This window comes from Lipophrys pholis (assembly GCF_963383615.2).
Source record: "Lipophrys pholis genome assembly, chromosome: 3".
NCBI lineage: Eukaryota > Metazoa > Chordata > Actinopteri > Blenniiformes > Blenniidae > Lipophrys > Lipophrys pholis.
Window position 1 is genome coordinate 15,936,638 of NC_137627.1, and position 19,719 is coordinate 15,956,356.

Genomic DNA, 19,719 nt, shown 5'->3' on the forward strand with positions numbered 1-19,719 from the left:
GGATCGACGCGCTCCGGGGTTGATTGTCAGGTCTTGTGAACAGTGGGTCGCTCAGTGAGGAAACATTGAGCGGTTTAAAGGCGAGGAGCGGGATTCTCATCACGGGGTGACTTTTATTGCACGTTTCATCACTTTCATGTTATGTCCACCAACGTGTGTTTCGTGTCGAGCAACCGGACGCTTCCGGTTAAAACGTGAAGCGGCAGCTGTCGCGTGTTGAGTTAGCAGCTTTAGCCTGCTAGCTGCTAGCCTCCATTCAAAACAGCTCCTTGTGTGTGTGTGACTCGTGTTTATGTTTGTGTTTGTGTTTGTGTTGCACCGTGGCTGTCACAGCTTTTCGAATGGTTTAAACAACACACGCGCTGCTTGCGTATTGTGTTTGTGAGGATGTGAGAGATGAAAGTCACTGTTGATAAACAACACGCAGGAATGGTGTTGTTGTTTTTCTAGATGAACGAATCAGAATCACGTCGCTCCTCGTGTCTTAGCGGTGCTTTAGATCGTCACCAAATCCAGATCCAGGTGCCAGATAGCTAACAAAGCGCCCCCCCCCGTCCCCCCAACTGTCCAGTGTCCAGCAGCATGGGTCGACGCTCGTCTGACAGCGAGGATGACCACCGCGGCAGGAGGAAGAAAAAACAGCGCCGCCGCTCGTCCTCCTCCTCCTCTTCTTCGTCCTCCTCCTCGGGCAGCAGGGTGAGGAGCAGCCGGAGCAGGAGGTCCAGCCACCGCCGCCGCAGCCGCTCTAGAGACCGGAGGTGAGTCTGTGGGATCCACTGGTAGGAATGGTTGCTGCAGAGTGCAGCGTGTGATCCAGCTTCAGTGTTTCATGTGAGGCGATTCTTCCTCCGGAAGCAAATAAACTCATATAGATCTCGTCTACTGAGCTTTTATTAAGTGTTGGGGACCTTCTTTGGATGGAAAATTGTCATATTTGAGAATATCTTTCACCTGTCTGTCGCAGTTTGAAAATCGTGCACATTATGTGGCATTGATTGATGTTTTTGTCCACGAGTGCCCACATAATATAAATAAGCATATTGTCATGTGAAAGGTCTCATAATGCTGACCATATAAGGTTTCTGTCTACTTCTGAACATTCGATTTTTACAAAGGATCTCTTAGTTTTCAATAAATCCCTTATAAATAGAATAGAAATACTTTCAGTGGTGGAACGCCCATATGTTTAATTTTGAACAATAGGATGTGTGGAGAAAATTTATTTGACTAAAGAATGTGAGAGTTTGACTGACCTTAAAACAATTTGTTGGTGCTCATTGAGCAAAATAAAACAGTTATTAGAAATGAAATATGTTTTGTTCCGCTGACTCCTGGTATTAATCACCGCTCCGACAAAAAGCGTTCCATTGCTAGTGCTCTAACTGCTCTGTGTGATACAGAAAAGAAAATATTAATGTGATCAAAGTATACAAAATCAGATAAATATAAGTGAACAAAAAAAGCATCTATAATAATTGTGTAATCAACACGTCCAGCAGCAAAACATATTGTATCGACTGTACTGTCCTATCTCAAACTGCATGATGGAGGTTTGGTTATTTTTGGGGGTTTTTCCACTTTTTTCTGTCTTCCGTCAAGCATTTGTACCCGCTTCACTGAGGTTTTTGTAGAAGAAGGGAGCCTCACAGTGAGAAGGTTCAAATCCAGTGTGGGGCCTTTCTGTGTGGAGTTTGCATGTTCTCCCTGTGTGCGCGTGGGTTTCTCTGAGTACTCCGGTTTCCCCCACAGTCAAAAAAACATTCACTGATGGTCCCTGAACAAGACCCTCTTCTTCTTTTAGAGTAGGAGAGAACATGCAAACGCCACACAGAAAGGTCCATTCTGCCAGTAGTTCAGAGAAAGGTGACAGTGGTAACCACTAGACTACTGATTTATTTCTATGATTTCTTCTTTACTTATTGTATTTAGGTATACAATACATTTCTTTTTTCAAACAAACACAATGAAAAAAGCCACAGAATCAATCCTTAAGTCAATAGGTCACAACGAAGGAAACCAACAGAGACACATCATTTTATAGATAAATAACACATACTGTACATGTATGAGTCATATTCTAGATATGTCAGAAATATCAAGCTGAGCATCACGTTGTGACTAATACCCAGTGCATTATCTTTACTTCAGTCTGAACAGGACGTTCCTGCACAACATCCTTGGTCAGAACCAACACTTTTGATTAATTTTCACACCCTCTGGATTGTCATTATCACTATTATGTTCACACTCTGACGATTATTACAAATTATGATACTCAGCAAGCTTTGTGATTGTTGTATAATTATTAAGACTTGATCCAAGATGAAAATAGATTATTGTTCAGTTTTGGATTTAAAAACATTCCTGAGTGAACTTGTTCAATGCAGAAAATTCCAAATGTGAAAGTCCATGAAATGTTGTTTTTTTTTTTCATTTGAAAATACAATTGTAAGGGAATATGAAGAACAGAATAGTTTTGATGTCGCTTTGCAATTGTGGTCAACATGCACACCCTTAATTGAAAAGAAAGAGAGAAACATGTGCTTAATCTTTGAGGTTTGATGGGTTTGTGCTCAGACCTGATTTGGATTTGACCTGATGGAATCCGCCAAAGGGCCAAATGTGATGATTCAAATAGATTTGCCTATTTCCTAGGCGCTTTTCAATCGATGTTTTGGACTGACTGCCTTCTTGCATTGAATGTTGGACCATAAACATCTGCAAAGTAGTTTCTGAGTAATAACAATGAGCAGTGAGATATACCTGCACCGTTCACTGTGATGGGCACACAGGGCCACAGCTTAAAGGATCCAGATAAAAATCCCACCATGATAATGAGTATACATTATTTAATTTGCCTATGAATTATCCAGAAAACTGTATGATGTTGGAATGGATGGCGATGTGGAAACCAGTTTTAGAAGGTTATTTGATTCTATATATTGAGTCAGACTTGATCATTTGCTGTTCTTATGAAAGTGGGAAGTTGTGAAATAATCAACAATCTTTGTATATGAAAACATCCGTCCCTCCCTCAGTTTGTCTGTTCATCTGTCCTCTCCATCCATCTGTCCTTTGATCTCTCCGTTCCTCCATCCATCCACAGCTGCCACCGGCTGTGTGTGGCTGTTCAGACAAGGCCAGTTGATGGTAATTATTTATGAGGCTTGGTCAAGGTCCATTACTGCTGATGGGAAGTCATTGCCCGTCTGCACAGGGAGGGGCTGGCTGTGCAGTGTAAACCCCAGGACCAAAGCCCCTCATCTATTAGCTGTACATTTTCATCAATTAACTAAGACCTTGGTGGAAGCGTGTTCGCTGAAACCAGTTTCTTTAAATGGGCCGTAATGAAGGAGAGTCCACATTCTGTCGCACCTCCCGCTGCATGGTACAAAGTGACCACATGGGGTAAAACAGTGTTTATTTGCATGTGTAGGTGACTTCAAGGCCGCGTGTTTATCTAATGACTCGTATTGAATCAACCTCATGGAGAGTAACATGGGGGAATATCTGTGGAACTAAATAAGAAACATCCAACTGGTTTGATGTTCTGTGTCTTTTATCAGAAACGTTTCTGTATTAACTGGTTTCTCAGCTGCACGTGTTTGCGCTATTAGGTTTTTATTTCGCTTCTCTTGTGCAGGGATTTATGAAAATATGTGAGTTTATGCCACTATTAAAAAAAAAAAAAAAAAGTCAGTTCACTACTGTGTACTACTTGAGCTTAATGTGTGAAGTAGTTGTGTCGGGGCTGGGCAAGTTATTTCATAAGACCCTCGCTCTTGGGATCCAGCCTTTAGAATACTAATGGATCTTCTTTGCGCTCCTTTAAGTGGTACAAATCTGGTTTGATAGTTCAGTCTCTGTTATTTGTATTGCTGCCTTTTTCTTCTTTTCCCCTCTCTCATGCGGCGCTCCCAGAGGACCAAGTATGAGTTTTTTTCGGGGGTTTTGCTGGAAAAGATTTGGGTATTTTTAGCTTTGGTAAAACAAAAGGAACAGATTTTTAAATAATGAATATAACACAAACAGTTTGTGCAGGAGGAGTGTGGGATTCTGCATTTACATTCACCCCCATGGATGCCTCCTGCTACATGATATCAATAGGGGCGCCGTGTGAGCGGTGTTTGGAAAATAGACACTAGACACACTGCTGCAGCCACATTAAAGAGCAGCGGAGCACCAAAGGGCCCCTGTGGAGGAACCGTAGGGCAGCCCGCGTGGCTCAGGCAGCTTCGGGTCTTGGACCAGAGTGTTCAGCGATGCAAAGTGGCTGTCAGAGCTGCTGATGCCAGCTTAGACTGTCAAGGACATCACAATGCATCATCTTGAAATAAAAAAAGCAAAATCTTCGATGCTCTGAACTCGTTGATGAGCGTGGAGAGTCGTGTCCTTGCAGTGTGGCGTTTATGGTGCAGTGAGGTGGGAATAGGAAGACTTTAGTCGGGTCCGCTTGTTTTGTAGAAATGCATTTGAGGAAAAACTAAACAAGAAAGCTGAATGACAATCAAAATGTTCGAACACTCTTTTGAGACAAATGCTGTTGGGAATGCCTCTTCTCAATAGTTTCTAGAACCCATTGTGTTTTCTTTTTTCTTTTTTTTTGGGTAGGCACCTTTAAATCAAGGTCAACTCTCAATCAGAAAGGTTGCAGGCTTGATTCCCCCATCTCTCCTTGAGCAAGCCACTGCGCCACAAATTGCCCCTAATGAATGGATTCAGCGCCTTGCGTGGCAGTTGCTTCAATTGGTGTGTGTGTAAATGAACAATGTGATGTAACTTGGAGGCTGTTAATCAGTGAAAAACTGCTCTTTAAGTAAAATCTATTCACCATCTAATTTGACTTATTTGACATGAGCAGTGCTCATCAGTCAACAGAAATACATGACAGTGAGCCACAGTTAGTCTAAACCAGCGAGGTTCACCTATTTTCTTGGGTTCGGTGCGTCAGTGAGTAACTGGGAGGTCGGAGTGGTCCAACTTCCCAGTGGGGAACTCATACTCGGAAATTTTAAATCGTAAAGTGGGAGGTTTGATTGATCTCCCAAAAGCAGGTCTGACACTCAAGAAGGCAACAGTTTATAAAGAAAATAAATGAAAATGTACTTTCTGCACGCACTCATTGGTATAAATGACAACACTTTCTCTGGTTACTTCAGTGAAATTTATTTCCTGTTTGTAACGATGAAACTTTCAATAAACAGTTGTAGTAATTGCTAGATATGCATTTTAACAACAGACTGTACAGCAAAGGTGCATACATTGCACACTCTTGAGCTGGAATCATCACTCTTTCGGTTGATGTTCTTGGCCATCTTGAGCCCGCAAACAAACAAAATATAGTCCAAAATGCACAAATCCCACCAGACAAGCAGCACTAAAAGTAAAAAGCAATCCAGATGAAGTTCGTGCACCACATGTGGAACAAACCAAGCAAGTCAAAATCAATCGTCACCAAGAAAATCCAAAGTGAGACAGAATTTTGTTGTAGCACAGTGTATGAGGCATTTCATCCTCTACTACCAAGAAGAATACTCACTGTTTCACAGGGACACATTTCACTTATCCTCCTTACATGTGACATCTATTATCTGTGTCCTGTTACCTATACCTGTTCCGTGATGCACTCTGCTCAGCTTCATTTCAAACAAAACAACCTACTAATGAATGAAATAATCTTCCCCGGTAACATTAGATCTGCTTCATCGCTCATTATTTGTGAACAGACACTGGTTGTTGTGGGTGATTCGGGATCATCTGTGTTTTCATTTAGCAGTAAACAAATAAATGAAAAGGAGGAGAACAAAATTAGAAGCAACACAGCTATCACAAAAAGGATAAAGCCAGATCGATAGACGGCACTGATAGAGGTAGATTATTTTCACAATGAAATGGATATGCTTAAAACAAACAGAAGAAAAAGCTCAATGAAAAGCAGTGGAAAGTCATCATGACCTTGTTTGAAATTGCCTTATAAGAAAAGAGTTTATTGCATAGGGCTCTGTTACAATATTTCAACAGCCCCATGACAGATGGGTAAAACTGTTTCTGAACTGGACTGGTTCTGTCCCTGTTTTTCATACTCTCATAGTCTTTGATGTTGTTTGTTTTTGTTCTGTCTCATCACAGTCAGTAGGCATCACCAAATCACTCGTATTTTACAATACACGGTGGAAAAATGCCTCTTTAAAGGGCTTTACAGTCCTGTTGTCTTACCATTTTTACACAATTGCATCCTGCTGTTTGACGCTCCAGTGTGGATTTAGTACAAATAGAAAATATTTAGGCAGATTTTGTCACTGACATGAGTTAAATGTGCACATTACATCTGATAAAACCGTTTTCTAACCTCATTTCCCTCCTGCCTCCCAGATTTCTTCTACAATTGGCTGCTGACACTCACTTTCATAGACACATTAAAGCAGAGTCTTCTCAAGTTGCGAGACCGTGTCTTATTATTAGTATACTCTATTATTAGTTTGTGATTTCTTTGACATGTGCAGTGCTTCAGAGGACTCAAGGCCTGCGACCTCTGGCACGGCACCAAAGCTTCGCTGACCCCAGAATGGAAACCACTGTTATAAAGGAGCATCAGTCAGGTGGATCACATTGTGTGCCAAGTTAATTGTTGTATTATGAGACGAGTAGAGCCGATTTGTTTTTGTTTTTGTTTTTTTAAACGTCTGGTTATTTTACTAATAATTATGGAAGTTAAAATAATTTTGTGTTCATCCAAGCCTGCAATCTTCAGTCGACTCCAGCAATATGTACACGTTCCCTGTGTCTGAACTGAACTGGGAAAGTACGCTTTTAGTTTCTCTGCCCCCTCTGCTTGGAACAGCCTCCAAATAACACCCAGAATGTCAGAATTGGTTTCTTTGAATCGTTTTTGTTCTTTTTTTATGCAACAAAGAGTGAACTTCGATCAACCAGTGTTTGTGTTTTTAAAGTATTTTACAGTGAACTAGTGCACTTCTAACCATTGAACTTTATTCCAGTCTGTTTACACACTCTGCATTTTGCCTTTTCAAATTGTCTATAGAAATCAGTATTTTATCATTTTAACTCTTGTATATTGTCAATTTTGTTGGTTTTGTAAATATGATGATGTGACTTGTGCTGCTGAGCTCCTGGCCTGGTCACTTTTTAAAAAAGATCCCGATCTCAATGGGCTTTTTCTTTGTGGTCGAAGAAAGATTAAATAAATAAACTAAAATAGATGGCCAGGTGACACTCCCCCTTCCTCTACTCACACGGGTCTAGGAAATGTGGCGACTGTATAGTTTTCAAATGTCCACTCACCCCTGATAGCCAGCTGAAAGTACTATTTGCTGAATCTCAGCAGTGAAGACTCCCACAGCACACAACGGCTGATGTGTGGACTTATTCTGTCTTTTTAAGGAAAAGGAGACACGAGTAAAGACTTTGACAGCAGCCATGCCAAATCTGTGAGACATCCTACTAATGTACACCTAACTTGAAACAAATGGATGCCTCTCAGCAAACTTTGGAACAACTTTATTCCTAAAAGTTTCTGCACATCTCGATTCAGGCAAACCAAAATAACAGTCAATGCTGCAGTTTATTTGCAAAGACTCCTTTAAGTTGTCTGTGTTTGCCAATATGTCTTTGGGAATATACCGATACGGACAAACAAACAAACTCCGGTGACCGAATTAGCCTCAAACTCATGTTTTTGGACTGTGAGTGGAAACCAGAGTACCCAGAGAAAAATCTACATGTACACAAACACAAACACAAGCTCAACCTGAACTTAAAACCAGCATGAGAGTGCTTACCATTGTACCACTATACCTAGAACAAGCTGCATAAATAAAAAGTTAACCTCTGTTATTTCTTTATGTTGGGGCCCCTGATGATCCCGCTGATGCATATCCTTGTCCTTAAACTTGAACAACGATAACAATTGGTGATGATTTGAACCTTTTAACATCAATTTGTCAGGAACACACGTATTTGCGCAAAGAGTTGTACCCTCTTCTGTTATTAATGCGGATTTGTCTGTGCAGGAGGCGAAGACGTTCAAGCAGCAGCTCGTCTCACAGTTCAGCTCGCAGAAAGAGGAGTCGAAGCGCCGAGAGAGACAAAGGGAGGAGCCACCGCGCGCACAGGTCACGCAGCCGGGACAGAAGGTAGCACCGTTACCCCGTCACACGTTATTCGTGCACGTCCCGCACACCTTCTGCGTTTACCGACAAGCACTCCCACGTTTTTGGTCTGAGCTATAATTCATATCATCCTAGTATTTTTCCACAAATACAGAAAGTGTAATGACACAGGGCGAAAAAAAAAAAAAAAAAATGGAAATTTCTTTTTGTGTGTGTTTGTGTTACAAATCAGTAACTGGGATGCCTTTATGTAAACAACATTTTTGGGGAGTTTACTGCAGCATAAATAACACATTATTTCATATTTATGTTTTATGTCATCAAATGGAAACACATGGAAACTTGCGTCTTCTGTCTGGATCACTGCGTCCCGTGTGAATGTAGTGTTGTTTCAGTTTGGCTCAAGTATCCGTCTTTCTTTATGAGTATTAATGAAACAGAGACACGTAGATAGAGCAGGCAGCCGCAGTCCAATCCGTTAGCCCAAATCTCTCCTGGAAGTCCTTCTCCTTTCAATCAATAATGCTATTAAAACAGCATTAGATTGTTCATGGTTTTTTGGTGATTTTATTTATTTTTTTATTTTTTTGTGCAAAGGATGAAAGTATTCTAGCATGTACACACTAAAAGCTGCATGATATCAGGTAAACATGTGATATGTTAATATGTTGTTGACATAACTACTCCTAAATAACAGTGCTCTTTTCTCCTTCCTTCTAATTAACACCACCTTTTTGTCGAATGTGTGAAAAGTAAAAGTCTAGTATGAAATAATTAGAGCTGTCAGTCAATTCAAAACATTTTATTCAGTGAATTCCACATTTTCCGTTAAATAATCACGACTAATCATACCTTTCTTTCCTATTTGAAATTCTGTCATCTTGAATGTGCATGCACACTGCGCGATGATAAAAGATACTACAGTCACTTCAATTCATTTCTTAGAGTGCAGGTTTCCAAACCAAAGTTGCTTTCTGTCATGGTGACCTTCGTTCTGGTTTTACTTTTCCCACGGTGACATGGGTCTCAGATTTAGGTCTCCAGCAGTATTTAAGAATAAGGGGAAACACATGCACACACACACACACACACACGCACACGCACACGCACACGCACACGCACACGCACACGCACACGCACACGCTCTCACAGCCGTAGTCAGTCCTGTATCTCTTTCACAGATATAAAGGGAAAGTCTCTGTGTGTGGTGGTCCATGTCATTAGCATAACTAATCTGGCGCTAATGAACCAGTAAACTGTGCTGTTTTTAAATCCCTCTCTCTCACTCTCTCTCTCTATCTCTCTCTCTCTCAAACACATGCTCAGACCATCAAAAACGCATAGAAAACACGCACAGACGCACAATTGAATAAAGTGTTGTCATAATATATGCGCGAGCGAGGTCTTTTGTTTACCAGTGCATTGCTGCGGGGGGGGGGGTGGGAGCAGAGATCATTTCAATCACAAAGGGAAAAAGTGGCTTAATATCTTCATTACAGAGGTGTCGGGACGAAGAGATGAGGCAACACAGATGCTTTGACACATGTGCTTGACAGTGCCACGAAAAGACAGCCACACTTGAGCTCGCCAACCCAAATTTTGTAGGCGCCTTCGAACAAGTCACAAAATCCAGCAAAGCCCTTCGAGTGAATGCGGCCGCACAGTCTTCCCGCGCGCTCTCGGCGGTGCAGCGGCAGTCACTCACAGCACCACTGGTGATTAAAACATCAGTGGGAAACTGGTGTGGTGTGAGATGAAAGGTGGAGGGGATTTGGAAGATTTAGAACTACAGTCGATGACATCGGTGTTTACAAACGCTGCACTGTGATTAGGAGGGCTACGTTGTGTAATCGGCTTAGCGGTAAGCGAGGAGCAGGTGGGTTGGGCCGGTGTTAGCGGGAGCGCGTGGGGTGTTTAGGAGGCAGGGGCGGTGCTGGAGGTGGGAATGTGCAAAGTGATGGCACTGATGATACATTTACGCCATTAACTGACGGCAGCGACGGTTTGTTATCAGCAGAAGCCGTGCTGTTGGCGAGCCTGCTCATGTTGTAGCGTCCAAACAGTCCAGGGGAATTTCTAATATGAAGTCTAGTCAATGAGACAATAGCATACCGCAGCAGTCATGCAGACAGAAACCTGCACGGTGGATATAAATGGAGAAATTTGTCACTTCGTCTTTGCGTTCTTTCCCAGTTTCACACTGAAAGTTGTGTTTCATATTTCTTCTGAAGAAATCGTCACTGTTTGACTCGTTTCATTTCAGTCTTGTCACATTTCGCAGATAATTGCGGTAAACTTCACTCTTTATATAAAGACTTGGAAATTTGATCCCAACAGTGTGGTTAAAGTTATTTTCAACTTTTATATTTTTTAAAACTTTTTTCGCACAATTTTAATAAGCAACCTTACTTTCCATTTGGTGAAAATTCAACTCAATATGAAACATTTCTCCTATTACTCCAGCAGATTTCAGACAATATTGAATGCTTCTGTCCTACAACATGATGCTATTTGCAACAAATAACATTATTTTCTGTTGTTATGGGTAATGTAAAGTAAAATGATATAATTCTTGCAAAAGCAACACATGTCCCAATGGCTTTTACCGTTTTGATTAGCAGCAAGCAAGTAACTTTATAAAGCAATTTAAAAACACTACAATGGACCAAAGTGTTGTACAAATACAATAAATAAGATGTATTAGTGCACAATTTACCTGTTTGTATGAAATAGATAAAAGATACAGACTGTACAAATAAAATATTACTGTTATATTAAAAATGGATTAATAACATGGTAATAAAAAAGGCATTAAAAATACAGGTAAAAACGTGTGGAATAAAAAGTCAGCTGACATGCTGTTGAAGGCCAAAGAGGGTTTTAAGGTGTGCTTTAAAAACAAACAGAGGCAAGTCATTCCACAGCTTCAGGGCAATGGCGCCACGGATCGGACAGGAAGTAGCTGATATAGGTTCAGAAGGATATGATTGAAGTTGGAAGAAATAATATGGGGGTTCATTTGTGCAGATGAGCGCTGAAATGATTGTTTTGGTTGTTTTTAAGAGAAAAAAAGGTTGATATTTTCTGGCTCCAGTCTCTCTTCTATGTATAAAATCGCTCATATTTTTTTAGTCTTAGATACTGAAGGTGTTTATGTGACGGTAGAGGGAAAACTGCAGGCATTACCTTGGCTGGGAAATATTTATTTTTAACAGGGCCAAATTGGCTGTATTTTATTCGTACATTATTTATTACTCAAAACAATTATTATTATTCACAATTGAGTCACAGATTGATGCTCTGACTACACTGTCTGCAGTTTGACTTAAATAAGGTACAGCCCCAATCCTTCGACGTCCCTCTCTTTGGTGGAAGGCTGCATATGCTACACCTGCAGTGGCGGAGTAAGCTGGTGTGTGTACTGCACAGGTGCCTGGACTGTCATTAGTCAGTGGTGTGTCTGCGTGTGTTTGTGTGGATGAGGCTGCCTGAGCTGGCTGAGAGCCTGGCTGATGGATCAGAGGAGGATTGAGTGGACAGGACCTCATGATTGATACACAGATAGGATATGAGGTGCTGCTTCACCACCACCTCCACCCCCCCCCCCCCCCCCCCCCCCCCCCCCCCCCCCCTGCATGCCTCCGCCCCAGCCACACCAACCTAACCTGGCACCATCTTCAGAATTTGAGAGGAACAAGAAGATAGCAGCGTACGAAAGGGAAGGGAAGAAAAGAGAGAGGGGGGTGAGAAGTTAAGAGGAGATTGTGAAAGTGTGGGGGAGAATAGGCGAGCGAGAGCGAACGGAGGAGATCCTAAATGGGGAAAATGAAGGAGAAAGACAAAAGCGAGCGCCAGTCGAGAGAACAGATAGACTTGAGAGGGATATTATTCAGAAGAAATGAGAATAATAACGCCTGCATCAGAATATTGCATGGGAGAAGATTAGGACCATAGTAGGTTGAAGTGAGGAATATTATTACCTTCTTTTCAATCTCCCATGTATAAATAAAAAATAAAGAGATACATGAAATAAGAATAATGCTCTATCATGTGTTTACCATCTACCGGTGCTTCCTGTGAGTCTCTCCTCACTTTTTCTCTTTCTGCTTTTTTTCCTGCCCTCAATCAGAGAAGGGCCAGGTCCCCCAGAGGCAGTCAATCTTGCCCTGAAATGTAAAACAGACAAGAGGAGCAGATTACCTATTTGCCATTAATGTTTATTCTCTTTGATGTGAGCAGGCACATCAGAGTGTGTGTGTGTGTGTGTGTGTGTGTGTGTGTGTGTGTGTGTGTGTGTGTGTGTGTGTGTGTGTGTGTGTGTGTGTGTGTGTGTGTGTGTGTGTGTGTGTGTGTGTGTGTGTGTGTGTGTGTGTGTGTGTGTGTGTGTGTGTGTGTGTGTGTGTGTGTGTGTGTGTGTGTGTGTGTGTGTGTGTGTGTGTGTGTGGGGTGAACATGTGTGAGGCTGATCCAGAGTATTCACGTAAGTGCAGATTTGTGTGAATGCATGTTCATTGAGAGAAGGGTGTGTGTGTGTGTGTGTGTGTGTGTGTGTGTGTGTGTGTGTGTGTGTGTGTCATAGACACACGGCCCGCTGGGGGAAGACCAGAGCGAAGCATGGCAGCGGCAGCGTACAGTGATCTGATGTGTACTCAGTCCAACAAAGACGACACGGCCTCTCATCACAGTCGGATCACAGGCATGTCTTTAGGTGAGCTCAGCTCAGCGATGAAGCGCTCGGCTTTGGTGGGCGGCCGCAGCAGGGGTTAACTGTGTGTGTGGTTCAGTCAGTCATCCTGTCACTCCTTCAGCGAGCGCTGGAGCCCATTTGGAAGGTGACGCCAATCGGCGGGCGCTTTTCCTGAGCTGTTAGTTATTCACGCATGTGTGCATGCGCTCACATGGGTGGATCACGTACTGCAGGGCACGCACAAATGCTTACATTTTCCTCATTAATATTTCAGCGGTGTGTTGAGTTAGCAGGGCAAAGTGCTAGCGTCAGGGTTCAGCCTGCTAACACCGGAGTGTCTTCATCACTGGGATGCTGTCATGATACTAACAAGAGTGAGACCTCCAATTAACCGTCTACACCCTGGAGGAGACAGATAGTTGAACACGCCACCTGCCAAGAGTTAGAATATCCTCAGACAATCAAGAGGTCGACGTGAGTTTAGAGTTAAAGCAGGAGGAGGACTGTGGGTGGGACCAGGTTTTGGCCCAGACAAACCACCAAGGGCTGCAAGTGTCAGGTCCAAGTTAAAATTAAACTTAGAACTATTTTTTTTTTCTCCGGTTAAAATCTTTTATTTGCATATGTTACTGATGATTGTGTGGACGATGAAGCAAATCAGTTAGACAAGCTGTTCACCCACTGTTTTCCAGACTTGGTTTAAACAAAGATACGTGTTGGATTGAGACACTTGGATGTTTTCAGCTTTTAGTATTTTTCCAAAATCCAAACAGGCAAACTGTTCAGGGTGCATGTTGCCTTTTGTATGCAGATATAAAAAATCCATTCATTCATTCATTCATTCATTCATTCATTCATTCATTCATTCATTCATTCATTCATTCATTCATTCATTCATTCATTCATTCATTCATTCATTCATTCATTCATTCATTCATTCATTCATTCATTCGCCTATGTCAGCTGGGATTGGCTCAAACTCCTCGTCAATCGGGGTTGCATAAATTGGTATTAAAGATGGATGAATGAATGTATTGATAAAGAAAATTACAATGTGAGTTCAGGGAGTGATGTGTTTTAAGTTTTCCACATGAAAGAAATTAGTCTTCTTTTGCATCTTGTCTTGTCATGTCTTGTCATAGAAGCCTCTCAAACATCGTGGCTGTGGAAGCGTCCCGCTTCTTCATGAGATCGTAGTGAGAGGAAGATGAAGGTCTGACTGAGGACATGTCACAGGATTTTATAGCTCATACACAAAGTATGACTTTTAGTAAAAACTGACATAAATATGCAAATATCCTTATAGTAATGAAGTTGTTGTGCCCACCTCCAAAGTGGCTGATGAAAAACAAAAACAAAATCAATGACCAGCAGAAGTTATTGCACCTCGGGTAGTTACATTTAACCTGTTGCAGGATCTTGTAACACAATAGTTTACATATAGTCTACCTACAACCACTTATGTCCTGCTCTCTGCAATCTAGATGTTGTAGTTCTATAACATGAGTTCTGGTGTGTGTGTGTGTGTGTGTGTGTGTGTGTGTGTGTGTGTGTGTGTGTGTGTGTGTGTGTGTGTGTGTGTGTGTGTGTGTGTGTGTGTGTGTGTGTGTGTGTGTGTGTGTGTGTGTGTGTGTGTGTGTGTGTGTGTGTGTGTGTGTGTGTGTGTGTGTGTGTGTGTGTGTGTGTGTGTGCGCAGGAGTTGAGCGATGGCCTGGTATTTATTTCACACAGCAATTTTCCCCTGTATGAGATGAGGTGTCGTACATCTGCTAGATAGCTTTTTCCGCCTTGCCTCGACATGGAGTGTGCGCAAGGTCATCTAGGCTGCTCGGGAACGGGGGAGGGCCGAGGTGAGGAGCGGAAGGAGGGAGGAGTGGAAAGGTCGTCGACGGGGAGGGGAAAGGACGGCAGGGGCTGCCGAAGACAGAAAGACAGAGGCGGAATGAGGAAAATCAGCGGCTTTATTGTGGCTGAGCTGTGTGGCCTCCCGCCTTTCATTGCACCTGGATCAGCAATCCCCCTGTTGGGCGGCAGGGTGGGAATTGTTCTGTGCGTTTGAGTCCAGCATATCTTTATTCACACAGTTTAGAGTGTGTGTGCGTGTGTGTGTGTGTGTGTGCGTGCATGCATGATAGAGCAGGTGGTTTTGGGTGTCGCAGGCTCCATAAGGGAAACGGCCATGAGTGTGTTCTGAGGACATGACAAGCCAAATCTGTTTTAGAAAAAAACTAAAAACTAAATGATTGCAGCTATAGGAGAAACGGGAGGCCTGAACCATGGTGCTGATGGATACATAATAAAATACAAGCAGTCGTTTTTCTTCTTTTGGCTGCTGCATCTCGGTGTTCACACTGTTCTGTAGTGAACTTTGGTGAGCCTGAAATGTGCCACGCTGGAATTTAGGAGCGAGCTCCTGGCCCTATTTCATCAGTCTGTCTGTTATCCCGGCGACTCTCAACATCCTTTCTCCCCCTCCTTGCCACAGGATGACACTCGGGCCTTTCTTCTTTCCGCCCCTATTACCGGACTTGCAAAGTGTTGATTTAAACTGAAAGATGACCTGGTTTAGTTGGGCTACGTCGTCTCTACTCCATAAAAATCAACACGCTTCCAGTCGTGAGATCAGACCATGTTTGTTGTTGTTTTGTGTTGTGTTCTCTCTCTCTCTCTCTCTCTCTCTCTCTCTCTCTCTCTCTCTCCTCTCTCTCTCTCTCTCTCTCTCTCTCTCTCTCTCTCTCTTTCTCTCTCGCTCGCGCACGCTCTCTGTCTTACTCTCCTTCTGTGTTGTCTTTTTTATTTATCTGCTGTAAAGGCCAGTCAAGCGCTGCTCGGCTTTGTTGTCAGAAACCTTTATTTACCAAAGGGAGGAATAAGTGACTGACACAGACAGCCTCTTTCATCCCCGACTCGCCGCGAGCAGTGTTCCCCTTTACCGCCAGAGGACCCCCCCCCATCCTCACCCCCTCACCTCACCTCTACTGAGCCCCCCCACCCGCCCCACCATCCTGCAGGCTCACAACACACAAGCCCACTCCCCTGGGTAGAAACCTAGCTGTAGAGTCTGCACTGGGCAACACACACACACACACACACACACACACACACACACACACACACACACACACACACACACACACACACACACACACACACACACACACACACACACACACACACACACACACACACACACACACACACACACACACACGCACACGGAATTCACCTCACAACAGGCATCAACCTTCCTCTCACATACACAGCCAGGGGAGTTAGCTGGATGGTCCCAAACAAAGACAAGTTTAACTTCAAAGACTTGTCGCTTTACTCATTTCATCCGTCTGTAAAACAAATCAGCAGTAATGACACATAAAGCCTGTTACGTTGTCGCCTTGATTGCAAAGGTGCTCTTTGTGTTTTTACATGTCGGGTATAAGAGAGGAAACTCTGTTTGCTTTTGCGATGTGTCCGAAAATGTCCCATTTGTGTTTGAATGTCTATTTAAATCCAAAAATGGAAGATTAACATTTTTTTTGTTCTTGTTTCTGTGGTAAAGAATTTGGGATAATTGTGTTTTTTGTCTTTTTTTGGGTGACTCTCAAACGCTACATTTTTGCTAAATTTGTTCCAAATCACTGGGAAGATGCAGATAATCTGATAATCTGATAATAGGTAACATATTTTCTTTTCTTGTGTATTTTTTTTTTTTTTTTTTTCCTTTCTTTTTTTTAATTTTTCTTGTTCACAGAGTGTGGAGGTGGGAAAAGTAAAAACCTGTTTTCTGTAATAAAGGTCTTTAAACTCTAGTGCAATTAGCATCCAATATGTTTTCTGAAATGAAAACTATTTGTTCTTTTTAACCTGTTTTGGCTGATGGCCACGATAAACTGAACATTTGTTTTAAGGTGCAAAATGAATCATAAAAACATGATACAGAGAAGAAGTTAGTAATAATATTTAATCGTGGACATTTTTCTTTTTTAAATCAATGCAAAATTTTGGATGCTTTAAGTTGCAACTTATATGGAGGTGCATGATTCAGATTTATTGAAATAACTGGACATTAATTGAATTTTTGTTTTATTTATCTTGCACCAATTACAACATGGACATATCATGAGAGGAAAAACCAACATTTAATAAACTTGAATATTTTATACTGTGATCAAAATGTCCCATGCATAAGTTTCTATAGATTTACAATTACTACCAAAAAGAGGAGAAATTCTATTTCGATTTTGTCTCCAGTAATTAAGAGGCTTGAGTAGTATTCTTCTCTTGAGAGCTTTCTGAATGAATGCAAGTGTTTGGGTTTAATTTCAGTATCACAGACACAGAGCTCGTTACTTTATATCTGTGTACCAAAGACCGAATTTGCTTGTTTGATGCCTGAAACCCAGCAGAAGTATGTTATTCCCACTGTTATTTCTTTGGTGGAGGCACAGATTCTCTGTTTTGCAAATAAAAACCTCCATAATGCCAAAGACTAATAACATGCAATCAGCCCTCATTGTGTTCACTTTATGACAGTGAAAAGCCTCATCCGTCTGGCCAGACCCAGGGAAAGACGGAGACAGAAACGCTTTTAGCTCTGGCATAGGAAAATGAACACCAAATGTATCTCCCTCTCTCTTTCTCGCTCTCCTTTCCTGCCTTCGTTCCGTCTCTCTCCTATTTAAGCTTCTTGAAGTTCTTCCAAATTGGGTTTTAAATGCCAATTAGGAGGTTGAATGTAGTAAAATAAAAGCAAATGCAGGCAGGATGGCCTCACCTTCTGGCTGGTTAGGCTTCAGAGAGAGCCGAGCCGGACCTTTGGCTCCCAGCGAGGCTTTGAGAGAAATATCCTGCCTAATGAACACATTAATTAGAACCATAACTATTTATAAGATGATAATTAGAAACGAAGGGAGGTAAACTGGGCTTTTCCTGCAATTAATGGAGGATTAATTACGGGAGCTAATGAAGTGGATTTTTGAAACACGTGGAGGTGAAGTACAGAGATGTGCAGCCCGCTTTGTGATCACTGGCATAATTATTTTCTCCAGCACCAAAGCGTTTGAGGCCCTGGTCCTCGCCGGCTCAGGCCGGCTAATAAGCATCATTGCATCGTTATATATGCACTTAAAAAGACTTGCCACTGAAATGACTGTCTAATTATTTCTAATTGGCAGGCCCTGTGTGTTGTCATTGAGCTGTTTTGAGCCGCAGCAGAGCCCTGGGTCTAATAACGCTCTGGGCGGAGAAAGAGGGGAGCGAGAGAGCTCGGGAGAAAGAGAGAGAGAAAGGGAGAATAAAGAGGAAGGTAGGGGGGCTCTACCAGTTGCCTGCTGCTCGTAGACGGTCCTGCACATTGCGACCCCCCCCCCCATGTCACTCGCCCAGCAGGACAGCGGGTCGGAGAGTGACGGCCGGCGCACCATGAGGTCACCTTGCCAAGTAGTCGATTAGCAAAGTTTTATTTTATCTGTGCTTACAGCTTACACTCCCACCCCCCCCACCACCACCACCTCTTAATTAACAGCTCCTGCTCCTAATTTATGCACAGATAAACGCCACCGTCTGTCCACAGTTCTTCTTTTCACTCTTAAACATATGACACTCGCAGGCAGGCAGGGAGGGAGGGAGAGAGGGAGGTATGTTTATGTGCCGTGTGTGATTTGGCGGCCAGGTTTTGAGCCAGTCCGTAGAGACCTGAGCTAAGAGAGCATGCATGGACAAACCTCAGTCAGCCGTGTTTACCTTGTACTCTAGTTATACTCTGGCTCAAAGCATATGGACAGTGAGACTCAGAGGATGTCTGTGCAGACACGTATAGCTCTTTTTCTTTACAATATGCTGGCACAGTCCTATTCAGGCTAATGGTTGGTGGCAAATTTCTTGCACACATTTATCAATGGCTTGTGAACACTGTGAATCAGTATCCCTGGTAACAATAGGCTGCTGTTGGTTTTTTTCTGAAGCATCGATCTCCATTTCGACCATCATATCCACATGTAGGACACTTAAGAGTGTGTTAGAGGAGTGTTTGAATGATGGCCTGGGATTATACGTGTGAGCATCTCACTTAACTCGTCCTAAGCAGAGCCATGTGCGTTGTCCTGCCAAAAAAGCCCCTCTGTCGTCCTTCGTCTCCCCCCCCCCTCCCCTCCCAGGACAACTTGAGAGCAAATTGCCAGCTAATGGAACCACTGCCTGCACTTGTCAGTTCACTTTGGACAAGCACTGCAACCACGCACACACAAACACACGCGCATGTGGTTTCACTCACACATTTAGTTATTTATTTGTGGAAAAAGAAGAGAAAAATGAGAGAGAATGGCAGAGAAATGAAACGAGGATCATGCGCGCCTCCACTGAAACCTCCACGATCTTTTTGAAAGTAATGAAACACTTTCTCAGCGTGCGCATGAGGTTTTCTATTTGAAATTTGTCTTCCTTTTTGCTCCATCTATCCATTCGGGGTTTTGGCAGAGTCGAGGACATGAGGAGGAAGTGGAGATAGATGGATCGGCCAAGGGATACGTGGCCAACTGTCGTGTGATTGGTTGAACAAAGCTGAACGCCTGTGTGAGTGGCTGAACAGAGAACTTGATGTTGTGATTTTGGCTGCGAATCAAAGCAGGAAAATGTAATTATTTTAAATGCAGTCAACATTTTTGTTGCAGTGGAGGTTTGCCAGGTTTCTCCGTAAACTCGGTAGGATATTGACACTCCGAGGCTGCGATAACAAAGTGTGCCTTCACGTGCTACTGCAGATGTGTAAAAAAAAATGACATTTATTCTGTCACCGTAACATGTGGTATCATTTAGCTTGTGCCTCCAACTGCGCACAATAAATCAGTCTTATTACTTTTTGACTTGAATTAATATTTCTCTGCAGCGTTTTAGAAACGTGCAAGCATT

The 19,719-nt window shown here is 42.6% G+C and overlaps 1 protein-coding gene across 4 annotated transcripts in view; it reads left to right on the plus strand.

The window, feature by feature from the left end:
• Positions 1-19,719, plus strand: part of rsrc1 (arginine/serine-rich coiled-coil 1) — a 148,097-nt gene continuing 128,378 nt past the window's right edge. Inside the window, exons 1-3 of one of the 4 annotated variants that reach the window (XM_080460396.1) lie at positions 1-106; positions 572-758; positions 8,031-8,153. In XM_080460396.1, the coding sequence (XP_080316522.1) occupies positions 583-758; positions 8,031-8,153 (299 nt within the window). In that variant the 5' untranslated portion in view covers positions 1-106; positions 572-582. Of the gene's footprint in view, positions 119-571; positions 759-8,030; positions 8,154-19,719 lie in introns of all 4 variants that reach the window. The other 3 variants (XM_080460397.1, XM_080460398.1, XM_080460399.1) reach the window with 3 other exon arrangements.